The following is a 24,814-nucleotide window of genomic DNA, read 5'->3' on the forward strand; positions in this document are numbered from 1 at the left end:
ATCAATATCTAATATCAGTAGATATGGTCCAACAATTGAAAGTTCTTTGGGGTCTTCAATAATTTGTTTGATTGTAAAGGAATTCCTCAAAAAATTTGAGACCTACTGTAGGGTCATTTAGGGAGGAACTGAAGTTTGGTTCCTAGCATTTGTGTTAATGTTTCCTTCCCTGTCAAGCAACTAAAAGAGCTTTCATTTCTTAGTCATTACCTTGTCATCTTAGTCTCCCTGCGTCATCTTTCTTATTTCTCTCAATATAATATCCCTGAAGGATTGGGTAGTATTTCATAGCTCAGTTATTTGGGAAGCATACTATTCATATAAATTAATTATACAGTATGCCTTTTCTGTTCCTTTAATAATGTTGGTAAATGAAACCCTTGTCAGATGCCAGCTTTTCCTTCACTGGATTGTGATTTTTTTTTGACAGCTGTAATTATGCATCAAGTCATCCCCAGTAAGGGAGCTCTCATTTCCTTGCTAACATGTCCTCATTTACTACAAGCAGTATTGAAACAGAACTAAAGATGTAGGCATTCTTTATGATAGGTCTGATGAATATGTTCTTGTTTCAGAAGGGTATTTAGAAAGGCTGCTTTTTGTAATGTCAGAGTATTAAAAAATATTTGTCAATGTTTATCATCTGTGGCATCTCTTTTAATAACTTCTTAGAGCTCTGACCACATAGCATTTTGTAGTTTTCTAAATTTTGATCCATATTTAGGATTATTTACAAGTTTAGTCTTGTCACTACAAAAGTTCTTTTGTATTATTATATCATATCTTAAGTTTCAGAACTTACATAGTTTCTTTTGTTGTTGTTTTTCTTCTTGCTTACATGAACTCTGTGATGGGGCGTTCAGATCAGTTACACATAGACAACTCTCTGAAGTATATATTAAGTGGCGGAAACACTCCCAGCTTCTCAAGGACACTGATTTTAGTTTTCAAGAGCCTATCATGGCTCTACGCACAGTCATTTTGGAGATCCTGATGGAAAAGGAAGTGGAGAACTCAGAAAGAGAATGTTTTAAGGACATTCTCACGAAACACCTTGTAGAATTCTCTATACTGGCCAGAACTTTCAAGAACACTCAGGTAAATATAATTTAAAACTATGTCATCCCACCTCTTGACCTTCCCTTTATTATTTAAAAAACAGAAAGTCTGAGTGAAAAAGAAATGTCATTAAGAGACAGAGATTCCTATTAATATACAGTAAAAATAGTTGTTTAAGAGTTCCCATTTTGAAATTAGATCTGACTGTAAGCCTTGAGAAAGGTACTTAATCTATTCTCATCCTCGATTTCCTGGTTATAAAATGAGAAGATACCTAACTTACTATACTGATAACAATTCAGTGATTTTATATACTGTATGTATATACACACAGATACACATACATATATATAGAGAGACAGACAGATAGACATGGGGTGGGGAGATGTCATGCAGACAGAGTGGTACTTAAGATAGCCCCTGACAAATAGTTAAGTCCTCAATGAATAGTAGTTGCTACTTTTATTATTATTATTATTATTAATGGTAGCAAGCAATAGTAAAAGTATTTATTCTCATGTCATTTTCATTTCAGCTCCCTGAAAGGGCAATATTTCAAATTAAACAGTATAATTCAGTCAGCTGTGGAGTCTCTGAGTGGCAGCTGGAAGAAGCACAAGTATTCTGGGCAAAAAAGGAGCAGAGTCTTGCCCTGAGTATTCTCAAGCAAATGATCAAGAAGTTGGATGCCAGCTGTACAGAGGTTTGTGTTTTTTGTTGGCTGAATTAGTGTTTTACCGTTATTTAAAAAAACAAATGTGCTATAAAATATTTTTAATAATAATTTTATTAGAGCCTTGAAATTACTAATTTATGAACAAGATATTGTAAAACGAGTCTTGAAAATTAATTTGTAAAAGAAGTTTAGAAACTTTTTCCTATATATAACAATTGAATCAGTCCATCATGTGGTAGATTCATTTATGATATTCCAGTATTAAGCCTTTAACTTGCTATAGAATTTAAGAAAGGTATGTGGGACATGAATGAAATAGCTACTCTAAATTTGAAATGGCAAGTAAAAAAGGGGAAGAGGAAATACATGAGAGAACTAAATTAGAAAATAAAAGCAAGTTGGGACAATTAGGTTGTCAATCCAAATGCTTTAAAAATATCACATCTAATATTTTATCTAACATTACCTATTAGTTTTTGCAAGCTTGTGTTGCTACTTCAGCTATAAACCCAGCAAACACACTGGATAAAGTAGAGGCATTTGTGTCCCAAGGTTTGTCTACAGTGGTGTCCCATAGACATGGACCTGCTTAGCGTATATTAGCTTACTATAGTCTTTTTTTTTTGAGACGCAGTCTCGCTCTGTCAACCAGGCCGGAGTGTAGTGGTGTGATCTCAGCTCACTGCATCCTCCATCTCCCTGGTTCAAGCAATTCCCCTGCCTCAGCTTCCCAAGTAGCTGGGATTACAGGTACACGCCACCAGGCCAGCTAATTTTTTTGTATTTTTAGTAGAGTGGTCTCGAACACCTAAGCTCAGGCAATCCACCCACCTCGGCTTCCCAAAGTGCTGTGATTACAGGCGTGAGCCACTGCAACCAGCCTTTTTGATGTTGGGCACTCATTGTATAGCATCTTTGGTTACTAGAGAAATCATCATTATACCAAAGCACTGAATGCCAATATGATATGTGTAAATATTGCTTAATAGTATCAGCCCTGAAGTATTTGCTGTCTGGAGTTACCCAACTTCCTTGTACCTCAGTTCTCTAATCTGTGCATGGAGGGTAATAGTACTTATTTAATAGAATTCTTATGAGAATTAAATGAGTTAATATATATAAAGCCTTTACAAAGTGTCTGACATATATAAGTACTCAATAAATGTGACTTGCCCCAATAATGGCAGTAATAATAATAAACAGAGGATGATCATTTCCTACATGGGATTATTACAGTAGTTGTATGGCAAAAGCAGAGGAAACACTTTTTTTCCCACCCACTGAGGAAAAACATTTTTAACCTGCTTTTTCCCCCTACATGAAGGACAGTTGAGTATAGTCATGGTAATGTATTATATTTTAAGATTTTGCCTTTCTTTTACAGAACAATCCCAGCCTAAAACTTATATACACAGAATGTCTGAGGGTTTGTGGCAATTGGTTAGCAGAAACTTGCTTAGAAAATCCTGCGGTCATCATGCAGACCTATCTAGAAAAGGTAAGATTTTTGGGGCAACCCTTAAGATAGTTACTTAGCATGAATATGCTTCATCTTTACATCAAGATCAAGTATATTTCAAAAGCAAATAAAATTATGGTTTTATTTTTCTATATATTATTACTGCTGTGGCTCTGTATAGTTTCTAGGGTGGAGTGAAACAATGTTACATACGAAGCAGCAGATTTTGAAAGTAAGCCCAAGTATATATAGCATGTCTTCTTCCTCATTCCTACCTCCACTACCAGCTACCCTTTCAGCAGGTTGTTTCTGATAATTTCTTCATGTATTCATCTACAAACGTAACTGATTAAGGAATAGGCAAGACAGCCCTTGCTCTTCATCAGTCACCCACAAGTAAAGGCTTCAGTATACCAATCCCCTTTGACTTTCCTGTTTCTCCCTCTTTTCCCTTTGATTAACTAATTTTGGAAATAAGTTACCTGGCTAAATAAGTGTAACATGGAACACATTATATGATTGTCTTTTTTTTTTTTTTTAATCTTTTTTTTTTTTTTTTTTTTGAGACAAAGTCTCGCTGTGCTGCCCAGGCTGGAGTACAATGGCACTATCTTGACTCATTGCAACCTCCACCTCCCAGGTTCAAGCAGTTCTCCTGCCTCACCTTCCCAAATAGCTGGGACTACAGGAGCACGCCACCATGCCTGCTTAATTTTTTGTATTTTTAGTAGAGACGGGGTTTCACCATGTTGGCCAGGCTGGTCTCGAACTCCTGACCGCATGTGATCTGCCTACCTCGGCCTCCCAAAGTGCTGGGATTACAGGCGTGAGCCACCACACCCAACCTGATTGTCTTCAAATTTTATAAAATTCTTTGTTTTTGCAAAGTTCTTTACAAGTATTAGATGTTTGAGTTATTTCTATACTCTCAAAGTTGTTTTGAAAAGTCAGGAAAATACTATAGTTTAGGGGTGTCCAATCTTTTGGCTTCCCCTGGGCCACACTGCAGAGGAATTACTGTGGGCCACACATAAAATACACTAATATTAATGATAGCTAACAAGCTTTAAAAAAAAATCACAAAAGAAATCTCATAATGTGTTAAGAAAATTTACGAATTTGTGTTGGGCCATATTCAAAGCCATTCTGGTCCACATGCAGCCCCATGGGCCACAGGTTGGACAAGCTTGCAATATTTCATATAATTTAGCTTTTACGTGTATATAAGTTAAACTTTAGTATATTACCATAGTTTGAGTGATTCTTTAGATGTATTTAGTATTTGTAAATATAATTTAAATTGGTTGTGTTTTCTTGAAGGCAGTAGAAGTTGCTGGAAATTATGATGGAGAAAGTAATGATGAGCTAAGAAATGGAAAAATGAAGGCATTTCTCTCATTAGCCCGGTTTTCAGATACTCAATACCAAAGAATTGAAAACTATATGAAATCATCAGAATTTGAAAACAAACAAGCTCTCCTGAAAAGAGCCAAAGAGGAAGTAGGTCTCCTTAGGGAACATAAAATTCAGACAAACAGGTAACTAGGTTTCTGTAAGTGACAATTTTATGTTCATCAGTTAACTGAGTGAATGTGTTTGCATAGAAAGAGTGACTTGTCTTTTTATCTGATACAGTTTTGAGCACTAAAGGTCAGCTTAACTACATATAGATTATCTTGATCTTTTGGGTTCTTTGCCGTTGTTGTTTTGTTGTTGTTGTTGTTTTGTTTTTTGTTTTTTTGAGAAAGGTCTCCCTCTGTCACCCAGGCTGAAGTACAGTGGTGTGATCAGGGCTCACTGCAGCCTCAACCTCCTGGGCTCAGATGATTCTCCCTCTCAGCCCCCCAAGTAGCTGGGGCTACAGGTGTGTGCCACCATGCCTGGTAAATTTTTGTATTTTTTGTAGAGAGAGAGTTTTGCCATGTAGAGATAGAGTTTTTGCCATGTTGCCCAGTCTGGTCTCAAACTCCTGGGCTCAAGCGATCTACCCACCTTGGCCTCTCAAAGTGCTGGGATTACAGGTGTGAGTCACTGTGCCCTATCTGTTTTGGTCCTAATGTGGTTAATCACAAATTAGTATGTAAGACACTGACATATGTTCTTTTATGAATAATTCATGCTCTGCTTCTAAGTTCATTGTGGAGAATATAGATATTAGCTTTTTGTTTTGGTTTGCTTTTTTGGTTTATTGGTATCATGGGAAAACGAGATAGATATTGAAATTAATTACAAAAGTTACTTATATTTTTTTTTGATGTAATTAAATCCCTTTATTTAAGCCTGCCGTGAATCTGTTTATTTTAGTGTAAGTAGTGGTTTAAGTTAGCTAAATAGCTTGGGGAGAGTCCCTCTTGTCCTTGGATGCTTAGGAAGGTGTGTAAATTGCACAATTAAGACAAAAAGTAAGTTTATTCTCTTTATAATTCTTAGACGTTTGCTTTTTTTCCTGGGATGAAAATTGAATTTTTTTCATTTATATTGTATATCGTGTGTCATTTTGTAGTTCTGTTAAAGCTTATGGCTTTTGTGTTTTACCTTAATTATTCTATACAAGATACACAGTAAAGGTTCAGCGAGAGCTGCAGCTGGATGAATGTGCCCTGCGTGCACTGAAAGAGGATCGTAAACGCTTCTTATGTAAAGCAGTTGAAAACTACATCAACTGCTTATTAAGTGGAGAAGAACATGATACATGGGTATTCCGACTTTGTTCCCTCTGGCTTGAAAATTCTGGAGTTTCTGAAGTCAATGCCATGATGAAGGCAAGTGTTATTCAGCCCAATATTCTACCCTATGCTTGAAAAACTTAGACATAAGCCCCTTGACGTCAGAGATTTTGTATACCTCTTTGTATTCCTGCACTTGGTCCAGTGCTCTACATGTGAGTAGCATTTTGTAGTTTTCTAAACTTTGATCCATATTTAGGATTATTTGCAAGTTCTTGTTTCTACAAAAGTTCCTTTATATTATTATTAGATTATATAAGCTGATAAGCGCTAAATGATGCAAGTTTGTATGGAGGTGAGAGAAATTAGCTTGGTCCTATGACTTTGCAGTTACCATAGAAGAGTGTCTAGAATGGGGCATTAGATTGGAGGATTTAGAAAGCAATTAAAGATGATGTGATCACAGGTGGGTTTTTCCCCCTGCTGCAAAAATCTGAGATTTTTACAATGAGTTTTGTAAGTGGAGAAAATACACTTTTAAGAAAATATTCAACAAAGCAGTATTTCATAAGTTTTTATTTGAAAACCTTAGATTATAGTGATGACATCTAATATTAAATTTAGGTTGACAAGATGTATATTGTTAGTCAGTTTGAAGGTTAGAGATAAAATGTTTCTCCTGCAGGAAAAGAATGATAAGACTCATAATAGATATAATCAATCTCTGCTGTAGTATATGCTACATATTACTTTTGGCTTATAGGGAAAAGCAATTACTTCATTTTATTGTACACTGACTTATCAGGAATCAAGATCACAGTCACACTCAGATCAGCCTTGTCTTCCTTATATTTTCCGGAATATAAGCAGTACCAAGTATCCCAGTTCCGAATCCAGTTTAATTTAGGACCAAATATTTTGATTTACCAGTGCATTAATCTGGAGTACCCATTATAAAAACCTTCAGATGGGCTAAGAAATGAAGGAAAAAAATATAGTTAGTGAAGTTTTGTTAACCACTTGCTTGTCCTAATAGAGGAACTGTCATAAAATAATTTATTTGCTTAGATATGAGACTATTTGAAAGACCTTGTTTCTTAACGTTGTGTTTTTGTTTAATGGTAGAGAGATGGAATGAAGATTCCATCATATAAATTTTTGCCTCTTATGTACCAATTGGCTGCTAGAATGGGGACCAAGATGATGGGAGGCCTAGGATTTCATGAAGTCCTCAATAATGTAAGTAAACCTGAAAATCAAACCACAATAATTATTTTCTTCTATATTACTATGTGTTATATAAAGTATATATACCATTCCCTCTAAGAAATGGAAATACAAAATTTTATATTTTATCTCTTCTCATATCACATAAGTTACTCAGTTTCTCTCTCTAATTCCTCATAGGCCTCTGCCTCTTTCTCACACATGCAGACATATACACTCTACCCACTGTAGTATCTAGATAGTAATACACATTTTAACATTAAGCAAAATGAAAAATATGGATTGTATGTTTTTTATTTGCACAAATCTAATAGTTCTTAATTTTCTTACAGCTGATCTCTAGAATTTCAATGGATCACCCCCATCATACTTTGTTTATTATACTGGCCTTAGCAAATGCAAACAAAGATGAATTTCTTACTAAACCAGAGGTAGCAAGAAGAAATAGAATAACTAAAAATGCTCCTAAACAAAGCTCTCAGCTTGATGAGGTATTTGGACTAAACATATGTACTTTTTAGAAGTGTGATATTCAGTCTTTCCTAGAATGTTTCTCTTTAAAACGTTGTGTTATTATGATGCCATCTAAAATTGGTTCAAGGCTGAGCACAGTGGCTCACGCCAGAAATTTGGAAGGCTGAGGCAGGTAGGTGGATCACCTGAGGTCAGGAGTTCGAGACCAGCCTGGCCAACTAACATGGTAAAACGCTGTCTCTACTAAAAATACAAAAATTAGCCAGGTGTGGTAGCTGAGGCTACTCCAGAGGCTGAGACAGGAGAATCGCTTGAACTTGGGAGGCAGAGGTTGCAGTGAGCCAAGATCACGTCATTGCACTCCAGCCTGGGCAACAAGAGGGAAACTCCATCTCAAATTAATTAATTAGTTAATTAATTAAAATTGGAATATCTATCAAAGCATAGGAAATACCAGTAGTATTTTACTTTTTTCCTCGCAGCGGTTGGCAAAAGAAAACAATAGATTTTTGAAAGGCACTAGAGTTGACGAGAGTATTGTACCTTTGATGTATTTTATTCATGACTGTTTTGTTTGTATCTGAAGAATTATAATCATTCCATTGTCTAATTTGTGCAGAAATTCTGTTTTTCTCTTTTTCTAACTCTGTGTTTTTTATTAATAGGATCGAACAGAGGCTGCAAACAGAATAATACATACTATCAGAAGTAGGAGACCTCAGATGGTCAGAAGTGTTGAGGCACTTTGTGATGCTTATATTAGATTAGCAAACTTAGATGCCACTCAGTGGAAGACTCAGAGAAGTATGTGTTTGAAAGAAAGAGCATTGTTTTCTTGCTGTGTTACTCTCTGTAGAGATATATTAATTATAGAGCCTAATAAGTAAATCTGCTTATAGAGCCTAATAAGTTTTCCAAAAACTTAATTTTTATCTGATAGCTTCAGCGTTCCCTGGTTACTTTTTCACTTATTATCTCTTGGTAGAACTGATAATAGGTGACTACAGTACATTAATTATTTGATTTCTTCCGATAATCTTCTGGTGCACAAACTTGTTACAGAGAATTGCATAGAGGCAAGTCTATTAAAGTAATAGAATAACTGAACATTTCTAGTGTCAAAAGTTTTTGTAAATGATGTGGTTACTGAAACTGTGCCCTGGGACTTAAAATAAAAAGGCATTGGCTGGGTGCAGTGGCTCACGCCTGTAATCCCAGCACTTTGGGAGGCCAAGGTGGGTAGATCACGAGGTCAAGAGATCGAGACCATCCTGGTCAACATAGTGAAACCCCGTCTCTACTGAAAATACAAAAATTACCTGGGCGTGGTGGTGCGCACCTGTAGTCCCAGCTACTCGGGAGGCTAAGGCAGGAGAATTGCTTGAACCCGGGAGGCGGAGGTTGCAGTGAGCCAAAATCGCGCCACTGCACTCCAGCCTGGTGCCTGGCGACAGAGCGAAACTCTGTCTCAAAAAAAAAAGAAAAGGCATTACAATTTCTTCCATAGATGCTAAAATGCCATTATTTAATTATTATTCTTGCTGTGTCAGTTCAAATAATTATAAGCTGCTGGAATCTTTAGTTTTGTGACTAGCTTCTAAGTATGCATTTGCTTCCAAGTATCTACCTATACTTTAATAATTGTATTTTTTTCTATTCAGAATCATATCTTCATGTTTAAATTCTTATTACTTTAAAACAAGAATGAGACTTCACATATTATTTCTCTAAGCAAACAAAAAATATTGACATGTCTTTTAGTTGCATTTAATAGTAATGTGACAGGAATATGTTATCTATGTACTATACAAACTATTATGTAATTATTTTAAGATGCTCAGTCTGGTTCCTCAGGTGGAATCTGGTCTAATTACTTACCCTGTCAGGTAACCTGCAAATTTACTTGAAGCTACATTAACCACTGTTGAGATTTGACCCTGAGCTACACAGTGGCCAAAGCTCAGTCTTCATTTCTCAATCAGAGCCTGAACCACAGATTAGCAACAAGTTGGGGCCAGTAGCATCTGCTGACTATTTCTGCTTGACCTTCAATGCTGTTCCTCAGTTTGTCACTAAAAGCTCTTCATTTTTAAATACAGAAGGCATAAACATTCCAGCAGACCAGCCAATTACTAAACTTAAGAATTTAGAAGATGTTGTTGTCCCTACTATGGAAATTAAGGTAATTTACAATTAACTCTTGATTTTTTTTAAAGCTAATTTTTTTATTAGATTAAACCATTTGAAATAGTATTTTTATGTAGGTCAAAATTGGTTAAATATTGGCAAATTTCACTTGTTTCAACCTATAGTTTCTCAGTATTAGATTTTCTTTGTCCAAGCCCTGAAATACTCAAAAGTGTCTCCTGCTTTCTTTTCCATTGCCTTCAGTTCTACGCCTCACGTCTTTCTTATGAAGGTCTATAGACTGTTACCTTCTTTGGACAGAAGGACAGTTTCCATGAGCTTATGCCAAGATTAATTTTTGACTTGGCAAGGAAGTTCCCAATTGTTATATATTGCTTTTAAAAATTCTATATGCAGTAAAACGTATTATTGGCTGTGATATATCAGTATTACTATAATATTAAGTTGACTTTATATGCATGATACACTTAGCTCTGTTCTATGCAAGAAATAATGGAAGTAATTTCATGTGGGCAGGGATATATGTAATAATAAGGGTTATAGTTTGGAAAATGATAATCTTAAATACATTGTCTTTCTTTTCATTTTGCAGTTTAGTGCTTAGTATCTAGTTACTTGATTTGAAATGTAGCTTTACCATGTGGATTGACTACTATTTTTCTAGCTATATTAGCTAAGTTACTTAGCTGAATATTTCCTGAAAATGCCAGATTTAGCAGTTATAAACCAGAAAACTCCTTCTACTGTTTTCCAAAATTGATTTTATTATGTTTTTGTGGGGAGTTATTTCTCAGATGACTTTACGTATATTAGTGAATCTTTCATTAAACAGTAGTTAAAGTTATAGTTCCAGTTCTTAACCAACATCACATTGTCATTTGTTCCTCTGTTTAATATTAAAATTTCCATTTATTATTTATTTTTCTTTAAGTGCAAATAGTGCATCTGACCTATTACCGTGTTTATACTTTTATTAGGTGGACCCCACAGGAGAATATGGAAATCTGGTGACTGTACAGTCATTTAGAGCAGAATTTCGCTTAGCAGGAGGTGTAAATTTACCAAAAATAATAGACTGTGTAGGTTCCGATGGCAAGGAAAGGAGACAGCTTGTAAAGGTGAGCCATCCGTTCTCTGGCTTAGTCCTTAGAGTTTTATTGATGAAAAATTTTAGTTGATATTTTCTTTCTGCTTTATTTGGGCTTTTGTCTTTATTTTGAATAATTACAAATGAGGAGAATTTGTAGACTAGAAATGCATTATTTTCTAGAACCAGAAAGTTTTTCTTCATTTTTTTGTGTGTCTCTGAAAGACCATCATTATTGTATGGTTGATTCAAGTAAAAGAATACCATTAACATGTACAGACATGATAAGGTTAACAGTGAGCTTGCTTTTTGTGAAAAAATACTTTGGTGTCTGTCTCTTATTTCTTTGAATAGTACAAGTTTAGTCCTTTGCATCACTATACTGGGTCTGGTACTGTGCCAAGTGCTGTTTAATGTACCAGAAAGGTAGAGCATTCTTCCCTTACCATTTGCTCATGAACTCTTTGAATCCTACTGGGGAGTGGTGGAAAGACACAGTGCTGCTTTCTCAGTTGGTTGCAGTATGCCTTCCTATGGGGGAGTTCCAGTTAATATAGCTACAGAAGTAGCGAGGGGAAACTTCTTTTTCTAAATCAGTGTGACTACTCAATGTTGTGGCTTATTCTAAATGAAAGAATGTGAGTAGGTCCTTAATTATTTGAGAGACTGTTAAGAGGTGCACACGGCCAGGCGCAGTGACTCACACTTGTATTCCCAGCACTTTGGGAGGCTGAGGTGGGTGGATCACCTTAGGTTGGGAGTTGGAGACCAACCTGACCAACATGGGGAAACCCTGTCTGTACTAAAAATACAAAATTAGCCAGGTGTGGTGGTAGGTGCCTGTAATCCCAGCTACTTGGGAGGCTGAGGCAGGGCAATCGCTTGAACCCTGTAGGCAGAAGTTGCGGTGAGCTGAGATCGTGCCATTGCACTCCAGCCTGGGCAAAAAGAGCAAAACTCTGTCTCAAAAAAAAACATGCACAGATGCTCAGATTGGTTTCTGAGTATGCTTTGCTATTCTCGGATGACTCTGTGTTTTTATAATAAAATGAACTGTACTTGTTAATTCATGCTTAATTATTCTGTAGGGCCGTGATGACCTGAGACAAGATGCTGTTATGCAACAAGTCTTCCAGATGTGTAATACATTACTACAGAGAAACACTGAAACTAGGAAAAGGAAATTAACTATCTGTACTTATAAGGTAACTATTTGTACTTCTGTTACTTCACCAAGAACATATAAAAGATGCCCTTTGGCTGGGTGAAGTGGCTCATGCCTATATTCCTAATGCTTGGGGAGGCCAAAGTGGGAGGATCACTTGAAGCCAGGAGTTTGAAACCAGTCTCAGTGACATAGTGAGACCCCCATCTTGACAAAAACTAAAAAAAAAAAAAAAAAAGCCAGGCATGATGGTGTGTGCTTGTAGTCCCCTAGCGACTTGGGAGGTGGGAAGATGACTTGAGTCCAGGATTTTGAGGCTGCAGTGAGCTCAAACTCTGCAGTGAGCTCTAGTCCAGCCTGGGCAACACAGCAAGATCCTGTTTAAAAAAGAAAAGAAAAGAAAAATATGCCATTATTTGGACCAGGAGTCTACAAATGTTTTCTGTGAAGGACCAAATAGTAAAGATTTATTTTCTTTTTAAAAAGTTAATTATAGTAAGATGTTTCTTATAGTCAACTGAAGTATTTTTTCCTTTTTTCTGTTCAACACTATGTCACAGAACTGTTTCTCATTTTTTAACAGCTGCATTTTGTGTATGTATGTAGTTTTTTATACAAGTCCTTATAAATGGGCATTTGGGTTGTTTTTGGTCTTTTGCTACTAAAACAGTGCTGCATTGTAGTGAATAACGTTGAACAGTGAATAACCTGAATAACAGATTTCATACATGTTCAGGCAAATCTGTGGCATGGATTTCCAAAAGTTGGATTGCTGGGTAGAGGATATATGCACCTGTAATGTGGTTGATATTGCCAAATTACTATCATTGGGGGTGTACCCACTTACTTACATTTCCTCTAGCTATTTGCCTGAGAAGACAATCCTCAGTCACATTCTATTAGCTGATCATCTCTGACTCTTAATTATTCATCTAACCAGTTTAGAAATAACAATAAATCCTCATTTTGAAGGGCCAATTTTCCATAGGTTTGTCTTTTCTGATTTTATTCCTGTATCTCATTTAAAATTTTCTCCTTCTATAAATGTTATAACAGGGATTATGGGTGACACCTGTTTTTTTTAATACATTTCTAGTTTTCCATTATGAATCTTTTTAATTTTTAAATAATGGCTAAATTAAAAGCCCTAAATAGGGGAATGAAGAAGAATAAATTAGATCTACCCTCCAAAATTCCACTTGAGCTAGGCTATTGTAATAAAAAGCAGAACTTGGTTTTGAGCTTCTTAACTGCTTTCAGAGACAAATATAAAACTTATTTGTTGGGAGAGGGGCACAGATCATTGGTACTCAAGCTTTAGCAGACATCATAATCACTTTTTGTTGAAGTCACTTTTTGTTAAAACACAGATTGCTGAGCCCCATTCTTAGAATTTCTAATTCAGCAAGATTAGGGTAGAAGCTGTGAATGTGCATTTCTAGCAAGATACCAGTGATGCTGATGCTGCCCTGGTCCAGGGACTACACTTTGAGACCCACCAGTCTAGCTGTTCTACCATCTATTGACCTGACTTGATTTTAGAACAAAGTTGATCTATTAGCTATCTCCTATCTGACAGACAGAGATTGCTAAGAACTTTTGAGAGAGTAGATATTCTGTAATGTGAATGAAAGGAAATTTTTATGCTCGAAATGCCAGACTTTTAGATTGAAAAGATAGTGACTGAAGAATTGAGTTACAAAAATATGGGCTATAGGAGCTCCTCCTGCTACTCTCAGAAAGCAGCTAAGATTTCCAAGCAGATGCACAATTGAACCTCCAAAGTTCATTACAATAAACCACAAAAAAGTGAATGCCTGACCTAGAATATTTTGAAGGCAGAAATTACTAAACTTTCATCTCTACCTTATGACTTTTTCAGCAGCTAGTTTTCACACAAAACTATTTTTCCATATAAATTATTCCATTAAGATTTCTAGTTGGGCATGGTGGTCCAAGCTATAATCCCAGTACTTTGGGAGGCCAAGGTGGGTAGATCACTTGAGGCCAGGAGTTCAAGACCAGCCTGGCCAACATGGTGAAACCTGTCTGTACTAAAAATACAAAAAAATTAGCCAGGTGTGGTGGCGCATGCCTCTAGTCTCAGCTGCTTAGGAGACTGAGGTGAGAGAATCACTTGAACCTAGAAGGCAGAGGCTGCAGTGAGCCTAGATCACGCCACTACATTCCAGTCTGGGTGACAGAGCGAGACTTTGTCTCAAAAAGAGAGAAATGTCTCAAGGCCAGATGCAGTGGCTCACGCCTGTAATCTCAGAACTTTGAGAGGCCAAGGCAGTCGGATTGCTTGAGGCCAGGAGCTTGAAACCAACCTGGGCAACATAGCAAGACCTCATCTCTACAAAAAAACTAAAAATTTAGCCAGCATCGAGGCATGTGCCTATAATCCCAGCTACTCAAGAAGCTAAAGCAGAAGGATTGCTTGAAATCATGAGTTTGACACTGCACACTGAGCTGTGATCATGCCACTGCAGTCCAGTCTGGGCAACAGGGCAAGACCCTGTCTTTAAAAAAAAATGATGTCTAGAAAATGGGTAACCCAGATAATTAATTGAATATTTAATGTTATACATCTCAATATTAAAGTATAACTTCTAAACACAACAGTTAAGGTTTGAGTATTTCTTAGAATTACAATAAACCAATAATGTTATTTTGAGATACTCCAAGAATATGAAAGTTGTGTCATCATTATGTTAAACTAACTGTTCTTGCCTTTAGTTAAGATTCCCTAGACTACAGGGAAGTAGTCTACCCAGTCCCGGTTATCTGTGGAGTCATTCTCAATCCTGAGGTTCAGGTCTTCTATGGTCATTGTGTCAACAAGAGCATACATTGACTACCTGGCACTAGATGTTGGTATCCAAATAGTGTCATTGAGCAACCTCAAAAGGAGAGACTTGTATACTGAGGCATGCCAGATAACTCTTGTCAGAGAGAATCAGATGGAAATAAAGACAGTTCTTATTGTATATGCTGATAACTGAGACATAGCCCTTAACATTAACCAGAATTAGGGTGGCTGGCTCAATTTTTCTCCACCAAAACTATGTGTTGTTACAAAATATACTGAACAACAAATCTAAAATCTTAGGTGTCAGAGGCTTGTTTTCTAAAAGGCAAGTCTCTAATAATATTATAGTGCTGAAAGAAGCTTTGCACTTAACCTGTTCATCCTACTTTGTGCCAATAAATAATTTTTTTTTTTTGAGATGGAGTCTCACACTGTCGTCCAGGCTGTAGTGCAGTGGTGCAATCTCGGCTCACTGCAATCTCTGACTCCTGGGTTCAAGCAATTCTCCTGCCTCAGCCTCCCGAGTAGCTGGGACTACAGGCGTGCACCACCACGCCCAGCTAATTTTTTTGTATTTTTAGTGGAGATGCGGTTTCACCATGTTGGCCAGGATGGTCTCCATCTCCTGGCCTCGTGATCCGCCTGTCTCTGCCTCCCAAAGTGCTGGGATTACAGGCACGAGCCACTGTGCCCAACCAATAAATAATTTGTATTCCTTGTCATGCATATTTCAGAGCATCCATCAGGAGAGAGAAGCCATAATATCTTAAGGCATTCACTGACTATAATGAATTAACTTCATTTCTGTGTATCTAGGATGATACCAGGTGTGTACATTGAGAGAACTAAGAAAACAGTCATCAGTCCTTTTTTGTGATATTCACACAAAATACCCAGATTGAAATATTCCAGAGAATCTTTCTTTAGTACTAGAGAAGACACTGTCATTTGCTTTTTGAAAATTAAATTCTGTTCTTTCTCCAATGACCAACATCAGTTGAGACTCTAAGCTGATGTAGAAAAAAGCTAACCCATTCCTTTCTATATCAATCTCTCAACAAAAAATAAGGGTTTGATTCCTTCCCCCAGAACTAAATATTGATAGAGAGTAATCAATGTAAAAGAGACTTCAAACAGAGTACACTACACTGCAAGAATGTTAATGTGACCAAGCATCAGGGGTCACAGCTAACTTAAAGTCAAAGACAGAGCAGGGGAAGAGGCATGTAGAATACTTAGGCAGGAAGGGAAATCAGAAAGTCCATGAGATCACTCATTTATTTGTTTGTTCAATAAACGTGAATTTACATGCCTATGTTGGGTTAGATACTCTACTGAGTGCTAGGTCTATAGAAGTAGTAAAACATCACCCTGATCTTAAGGTGTTCATATTCTAATAGGGAAAATAAACAAACATAGTTATAATGCAAAGTGTATTGTTAGAGATGGCACCACCTACACTTGATTGCTCAGACTGAAGCCTAGAGGCTTTATTTTCTTTTTACTTTGATTATTACGGAAAATTTCAAACATACAAAAGGAGACAATAACATAATGAACTCCCTTATACCCATCTTCCAGCTTCAGCAGTTACCAACTTATGGACAATTTTGTTATATTTCTCCTTCCACCAACTTCCTTCTAATATTATTTTGAAGCAAGATGTCATATCATTTCATCTGTAAATATTTCAGTGTGTAGACCTATATGATAATGTCTGTTTTATAAAAGCATTATCATGATGTTGTCATTACTCCTAAAGAATTAGCAAAAATTCCTAAATGTCACCAAGTATTGGGAGTCATTTTAAACTCTGCTTTCTCTCTTTCTCAAGTCTCGTCTATTCCATCAGTAAGTCCTGTTGTTCTACTTCCAGGCAGGTCACTTTTTACCATCTCTGCTATTACCACCCTACTTCTACAGTCACATCTCTGTAGATAACAGAGTCCAAACCAGCAGTTTACTTCTGCTCTTGGTTTTCAAAAGCTAGTTTTATTCATAACTGATAGAGTGATCCTTTTTAAAGTGTCTAAGACACAGTACTGTTATCATTCAGTATCTGTGGGGGATTGTTTCCAAAGCTCCCTGCAAATGCTAAAATCAAGTCCCTTATATAAAATGGTATATGTACCATTTGCCAATAACCTATGCACCTCATCCTGTGTACTATAAATCATCTCTGGGTTCCTTAAAATACCTTATACAGTATAAATGCTATGTAATTAGTTGTACTATATTTGTTTTTAAAATGTGTTATTTTTTATTGTATTGTTTTATTGAGGTTTTTTTGATGAATATTTTTGATCCATAGTTGGTTGAATCTGTGGATGCAGAGGGCCAACTGTATTCCACTTTCCTGTTCAGAACCCCAGATGAGTTCACGTTATCCCTGAATGACGCTTTCTAAGTGATTTGCCTCTGCAGTTCTCCCTCCCGCCTTATCTACCACTCTCCTCAGGCTTCTCTCACTTTCTGCTTGTATAGCATGAGTCATCTCCACTTGACTCACCTGGTCTTTTGTAATAGCTTAGGTACACCAATTTATTTCTGCTTCAGGGCTTTTCTGCTTCTGCCTGGAATGCTTTTCCCTCATATCTTCACACTAGGCACTCCTTTACTTCATTCAGGCTTCTGCTCCAGTGTCGCCCTCAGAAAGGCCTCCGACTGGGTGTCGTTACCCACTTTCTCTCTTTTTTAAACTTGTTTTGTTCTCTTATACTTAAAATCTGACATCATGAAGTGTTTTTAATTTTATTTTGAGATGGAGTCTCACTGTGTTGCCCAGGCTGGAAGGCAGTGATGTGATCTTGGCTCACTGCAGCCTCTGCCTCCCAGGTTCAAGTGATAGTCCTGCCTCAGACTCCTGAGTAGCTGGGATTACAGGCACAAGCCATCACACCTGGCTAACTTTTGTATTTTTAGTAGAGACGGGGTTTCACCATGTTGGTCAGGCTGGTCTCAAACTCCTAACCTTGTGATCCACCTGCCTTGACCTCCCAAAGTGCTGGGATTACAGGTGTGAGCCACCATGCCCAGCTGAAATGTTTATTAAGATACATGTTTACTCACCAAAATGAAACTTGATGAGGGCATAGTCTTCATCTGCCTTTTTGCCACTCTGTTCTAAGTGCCCTAGCCCTGTGTGTAACATGTAATAGACTCCCAACAAATACATGTTCATAAATTAATTAAATACCTCCTTAAGATACAAAACAGTTCAACATATGTGAGAACATTAAAATTTAAAAATATAGAATTACAAAGACAAGTGACCAGCTTAGAAAACGAATATAATAATGTTAATAACAACAAAAAGATCGTTTTAATATAAAGAACAAGAGATTTATATGAAGAATACAATGATATTCAACTTTTCTAGTAATCTGAAGAATACAAATTGAAACCACAGTGAAATACTATTACATACCCTCAGATTGGCAAAATACAAAAAGTCTGACAATAAGTATTGGAAAAGTTATGGTATAACTCTGCTGGTGGGCGTGTAAATCAGTCTAGTCACTTTGAATAGTTATTTGGCAATATCTGGTTAACCAAGTTGAAGAGACACATCTCTGGCTCAGCTGTTCAGTTCCCTGGGCGTATACCTTAGAGCAAACTTTGTCCAACCCGCAAGCTACGGGCCACATGCAGCCCACAGGATGGCTTTGAGTGCAGCCCAACACAAATTTGTAAACTTTCTTAAAATATTTTGAGATTTTTATTATTTTGCAGGATTTTTTTTTTCTTTTTTAGCTCATCAGCAGTCATTATTGTTAGCGTATTTTATGTATGGCCCAAGACAGTTCTTTCAGTGTGGCCCAGGGAAGCCAAAAGATTGGACACTCCTGCCCGAGAGAAACTGAAGTATGTTCACCAGTAGACTATTTCATTGCAGCCGTATTTCATGAAAATGTGGAAACAATGTAAATGTTAATATGCAGATTGGATAATTGTGGTATATTTACGTAGCTATTAAAATGAATGATGTAGAGTTAAATATGCTCACATAGTAAAGATAAAATAGTGTTGAATAAAGTATTGAATAAAAAGCCTAATTACGTAAGTATACATATAGTATAATAATTCTTTACTTAATACTTAAAACTATTTAGGTACATATAGCTTGGAGATAAAAAATATACCAAAAAATACATGAACATGATAAACCAGTTAACAGTAATCTTGATGGGGAGTGACATGGGGTCAGTGAAGCATACAAGGGGGAGCTTCATCTCTCCCCCAGCAAATGTGAGAAAATCCTAGATTTGATAAGGCTGTTTAATGGATAAAAGGGTATTTGTTAATATTGTTTTCTACACTTTATGTATGTTTTTAATATAATTTTCAAAAAGCTTTCCTAGTAAAGTTACTCATTTTATATTTAGGAGTACATTTTCTCTCTGTGAAGATAATAAGACTGTAAAGCAAGAGTACATTTCATTAAGTTACACTAAAATTGAAAACACATTCATGGGCAATATTTTCCAAGTGAAATTCTCCAAATTTAATTGATATTAAAATTGTAAGGAAAACAAAGTTAATTCCTCTCCTAACTGGACAATCTAAGTATGGATCAATGACAGATGACAGTGAGTATAATTAACAGGAGTGACCTCTCAGAGAATCGGGGGGATTGAGTGATGGGCAAGCTCTCAAACATCTAAGCAGCAGGCTAGAAAATTATATTCTTTGAGCTTAAGTTTATTTCCGGATGCTTTCCTCCAAGGAGCTTTGTCTTCTATGGACAGAGAACTACTAATACAACTTGAAAAAAGTGCTTTGCACTGACTCTGACAGTTGAATGATCATCAGATGCTTTTTGATGGCCTTTTAAAATTAAAAGATATTTAATCTATTACTTCAGGTGGTTCCCCTCTCTCAGCGAAGTGGTGTTCTTGAGTGGTGCACAGGAACTGTCCCTATTGGTGAATTTCTTGTTAACAGTGAAGATGGTGCTCATAAAAGATACAGGCCAAATGATTTCAGTGCCTTACAGTGCCAGAAGAAAATGATGGTGAGTGACACCCAAAATTAAAGGTTATTTCAAGATTATTCAATAGCTTATTAAAGCTGACAGCTATCAGATATTATAGCATACAAAAAACTTTAATTTCATCAGGTAATTGTCAGAGATACTAAGTAAAAGAAAGTAAACTGATCAGAATGAAAGTGTGTGAGTGAAAAAAGGATTTTAAACTAGATAATATGTCATCCCTTGTCACATAAGAAATGTAAAGGTTATTCAGTGTGTGCTGATTTGTTTTCAATTTGGGATAAACTAATTCTTAACAAACAAAACACTAAAATGCCAGGCGTGATGGCATGCACCTGTAATCCCAGCTACTTGAAAGGCTGATCCTGGGGGATCATGTGAGCCCAGGATTTTGAGGCCGGCCTAGACAGCAGAGCAAAACCCATCTCTAAAAAACAAACACACCATAAAACAACAAGATTATGAAATAATTTTTTATGAAACTGATATAGAAAACCTAAGACATTTACCATGTCACACTGGCTATCTAGTCTGATATTCATTCACTGAATTGGCAACATTTATTGAATGCTTTCTATCTACCAGGTACTGTGCTGATTTAAGACTTCACAAATAGTATGACTAATCATCATGATTCTTATCCCTATTTTAAAATGAGAAGTTCAGAGAACTTAACCTGCCTAAGGCCAATGAGCTAATAAACAGAGCAATATTAAGCCTTGTCTAAATCCAAAGTCCATTTGCTTTTCATTTTATTGTGCTTTCTGTGACATGTTTTTTAAAATGTGTGGTAAGTGCTAGGTGTTGTGATGGCTGCTTGTACGGGGCACACAGGGTACAGTGTAAGTATGGAGGAGGAAGTGGTTAGTTCTACTTGGGGTGAGGAGAATGGAGAGAAGTAGATCCAAGAACTGCTTCACAGAGGAGAAGGTGTGTGAGCCAGGTTTTGTAAATGAGTTGTTTTTCCAGGCAGAAGGAGCATATATGCAAAGGAAAAGAGGTATGAGCAGGCAAAGACAGCATAGGCTTAGTGTTTGAGGAGGAAAAGATAGATGAAGTTGGAGCAGTAATTGTTGGTCCAAAGATGGAGGGTTGCTTTATGAAATGCAAAGGAGTTTGCACTTTATGCTATAGGCCTTAGAAGACTCTTAAGGATAGTAATAGACTTGCATTTAGAAAGAATCTTTGACAGCACTGTGGCTTATCTATTTTTGAGAATGCAAACTGGAGGCATGAGATGGTCTGAACGAATAGCAGTAGGAAGGGAGAATCGTGGGTAGAGATGAGAACTACAAAGGAGGCAGAATTCTTAGGATTTGATTGCTGTTTAAAAATAAGGTTGGGGGCCAGGTGTGGTAGCTCATGCCTGTAATCCCTTAAGGGATTAAGGAGACCAAGGTGGGAGAATTCCTTGAGCCCAGGGGAGTTTAAGACCAGCCTGGGCAACATAGTGGGGTGAGACCCCATCTCTACAAAAAATAAAAAGTCAGCCAGGTATGGTTGCATATGTCTGTAATCTCAGCTCTCAGGAGGCTGAGGCGGGAGGATTGCTTGAGCCAGGGGCCGAGGATGCAGTGAGCTGTGATCACACCCCTGCACACCAGCCTGGGTGACAGAGAGACCCTGTCTCAAAAAAAAAAATTTTTTTTTGTGGGGGAGGAAAAGTAGTAGTCAGTGCCTCCCAGTTTTCTGCTTGGGGCACTTGGGTAGATGATGAGGCTGTTTACTGAATTGAAGAATAGAGGAGGTGACTAAAGTTTGCCAGAGATGAAGTACTTGGATTTGGAAGTGATTCAGGTGGAGATGTTGAATGGGCAGCTAGAGAAGCACATTAAGCTAGAGCTTAATAAAGATACCTGGGCTTAAGGCTAGGCATGGTGGGTCATGCCTATAATCCCAGCACTTTGGGAGGCTGAGGTGGACAGATCACCTGAGGTTGGGAGTTCGAGACCAGCCTAACCAACATGGAGAAACCCAGTCTCTACTAAAAATACAAAATTAGCCAGGCGTGGTAGTACGTGCCTGTAATCCCAGCTACTCAGGAGGCTGAGGCAGAAGAATCGCTTGAACCCAGGAGGCAGAGGTTGCAGTGAGCCGAGATGGCGCCATTGCACTCCAGCCTGGGCAACAAGAGCAAAACTCCGTTCCCCCCCTGCCCCGCCCCCCAAAAAAGCTACTTGGGCTTAATATAGATACAGATTTAGAAATCATCAGCACATAGATGGGAGGGAGTTGAAGTCGGTAAGCTTTGCTTCATGACAGTGTTTTATAGCAAGATGTTGGAAGATAGAGATCTGAATCATATCAACTGCCATCCATAAGGGATTCCTCCATTCTTTCTCTTTTCCTGTTTCCTATTGCAGCCCAATGCTGTGATGCCACCTGAAGTTATCTGGAACTACTTTGTAATTTCTGTGTTTACTTCTGCTTAAGATTACAGGATTATTCAAATTAGAATGTAATCATAACAAGTAACAGTCACTGTGGGTATACTTCCTTCCCTAATGATTAATATGAAATCCTAAAGGGATTACCACTTGTAATTAATTGCTCGCCCTTTCAGACTGTTAGCTTCTTGTGGGTAATGTATCCTGTTCATCTTTCTTGCCCCTATATCTGTCATATTTTTTATATAAAAATGTGGATATTAGTTGAATTCGTTGAACACAATATTGAAAAAGAAATTATATATATGCTTTATTTAAAGGAGGTGCAAAAAATGTCTTCTGAAGAGAAATATGAAATCTTCATGGATATTTGCCAACATTTTCAACCAGTTTTCCGTTATTTCTGCATGGAAAAATTCTTGGATCCAGCTATTTGGTTTGAGAAGCGATTGGCTTATACGCGCAGTGTAGCCACTTCTTCTATTGGTAACCTTCTTGTACATGTAGTAGCTTCAGCACTTTGTTGTTTGGCGGTTTTTGTTTTTGTTTGATTCAGCATTTTTTGTACATTCTGAGTGGCAGGGGGATGATGGTGACGATGTGGTTGGTAACCAAACCATCTTCATTATTCAATCATTACATTTCTTGTTCATCGTGATTCTTAGTGTCTACCTTTTTATAGCTTATGCAGAAGAGAATTCTCCTACTTCGATAAATAATAAAAAGACAGGGTTTTCTTCTTCTTTGTTTTATAGTGAATATGGCGTATTTTTTCTCCCCTCAGTATATTGTTTTCTGAGCCTTTCTTTGGAAAATAATAAAACCTGTGTTAACTTTTATTTCCTTTAATTATTTTTGTTCTTTTGCATATAACCTCTAAAATACCATGCTGTTATCACCTAGTGATTAACACTGTTTAATAGAATTTTGTTTTCAGAATAGAAATCATGAGATATATTTAAATACTTTGTGTACAATATATATTTTGACTTTTTTTTCCTAAGAAATTAGAATAGCTAAATAGTATGGTTAGCAAAATCCTAGAGTATGAGAACTAATAGAAACATTAGAGATCATTAATCTTTTTTTTTTTTTTTTTAATAAAGACAATTCCCTCCATTACTTCTGTGCTATACCCCAGGAAGACAGGGCATGTATGTTTTGAAAAAGAGTTAGAGAATCACTAAACTGATACAACTAGTTTATAAACAAGAAAGTAGGCCTAGTTAATGACAGGGTGAGCCAGACACCCAGTCATTCTGAATCCCTTCCCAGTGTTCTTTTTTATCATACTATGTGGTTTCTTCCATTATTGCATGCCATCATCTGTCTTAAATACAGAAATGCACTTTTTCCTGGGGATATATACCTGGTGAAATGAGATGAATTAATGATTAATTTGTGTTAAATATAATTCATCAAGCAGAAGAAAGTTTCACTGAAGAATGAAGAATTTATCCATAAATTTCTCATAAGTATGTTCAATAAAAATTTGAATACATATAATACACTGCGTTGGCCCAGGTAAATAATGGGTCCCAACTTTAGCCACAATAATTTTTAAGTACTAATATTTTAAAATGTGTGCCTATTAGTAAAGAGAAAATTGTTTTAGCAAATCATCTAGGATATGTAAAATGCAGTATGCATTAAAATAGCTGGTAAGATTTGACTTAAACTCAATATGGCTGGTTATGTACATCATTTAAGTAGGCTAAAAATCCTAAACTACTTAAAGATTATAACAAGTCAGTGGTGTTAGTTGAAATTATGGCTGTATATTAGAAAGAAATGGAATCAGTGATTTCAGATTTTTTTTTTCTAGTTGGTTACATACTTGGACTTGGTGATAGACATGTACAGAATATCTTAATAAATGAGCAGTCAGCAGAACTTGTACATATAGATTTAGGTAAGTAATAAAATCTGTGTATCTTTATTCTTTTTAATAAATATTTGGTCATCATGGAATGTTGTTTGCCTACCAAGATATTACAATAAGAGAGAGAGATGTATACATCAAAGCAGTAAATGTTTTTTTTTTTTTTAATTTTCAGCATATTTTATTTTCAGAAAGATAATTTCAGGAGCACTTTGGGGAGTGGGATTGGCAGCAGGAAGACAAGTTAAGGGACATTATAATAGTTTAGATGAGAAATGATGAAGATTTGTACTAAAGTTGTAGAAACCAGGAGATTGAATTTGAGGGACATATTTGTAGTAAACTGTACCAGTGATATTAGATATGGAAATAGTGGGGGAGTGGGGCTCCAGGATAACTGAAGCTTCTAGCTAAGGAATATATCAAGTTTTATAAATAATAAGAAAGTGATGAATTTAGTTTTGCTTATTATTTTGAAGTATTAATGGGATTTCTAGGTGGAATAGACAATTTAATATATAGAAAAGAAAGGAGTTTGAATGTAATGATGGCGATCCAGAATCTTTAGCAAATACATTTCAGTTGAAGTCACTGGGCTAGAGGAAGTTCTGATGTTACACATCAACCTTGATAAAGAGACCTAGAGGTGAAATCATAAGGAAAGTGAGCCTTTGAAAGGCTGAGTCAAAAAAAACCTGAAAAGTACTCAAGTCGTGAAAACTAGGAAGTCAGGATCTTGGAAGGCAAGAGGGGAAAATCTTTTATGAAAGTAGTGCTTA

At 36.7% G+C, this 24,814-nt stretch overlaps 2 protein-coding genes across 6 annotated transcripts in view; one reads left to right on the forward strand and one right to left on the reverse strand.

Moving 5' to 3' along the window:
* The window catches only part of ATM (ATM serine/threonine kinase), a 149,994-nt gene that overhangs the window by 111,797 nt on the left and 13,383 nt on the right, over positions 1-24,814 (forward strand). For 3 of the 5 annotated variants that reach the window (XM_064375392.1, XM_064375391.1, XM_064375393.1), the window contains 5 exons: positions 864-1,098; positions 1,595-1,762; positions 3,120-3,233; positions 4,515-4,732; positions 5,749-6,981. In XM_064375392.1, coding sequence (XP_064231462.1) covers positions 864-1,098; positions 1,595-1,762; positions 3,120-3,233; positions 4,515-4,732; positions 5,749-5,995 — 982 coding nt within the window. In that variant the 3' untranslated portion in view covers positions 5,996-6,981. The other 2 variants (XM_012474582.3, XM_064375394.1) reach the window with 2 other exon arrangements.
* CUNH11orf65 (chromosome unknown C11orf65 homolog) overlaps positions 1-24,814 on the reverse strand; it is a 155,347-nt gene that overhangs the window by 39,702 nt on the left and 90,831 nt on the right. The window lies entirely within an intron of this gene.

The sequence above is a fragment of the Aotus nancymaae genome, unplaced genomic scaffold, assembly GCF_030222135.1.
Source record: "Aotus nancymaae isolate 86718 unplaced genomic scaffold, 86718_ANA_hifiasm-v0.15.2.pri h1tg000012l, whole genome shotgun sequence".
Classification (NCBI taxonomy): Eukaryota; Metazoa; Chordata; class Mammalia; order Primates; family Aotidae; genus Aotus; species Aotus nancymaae.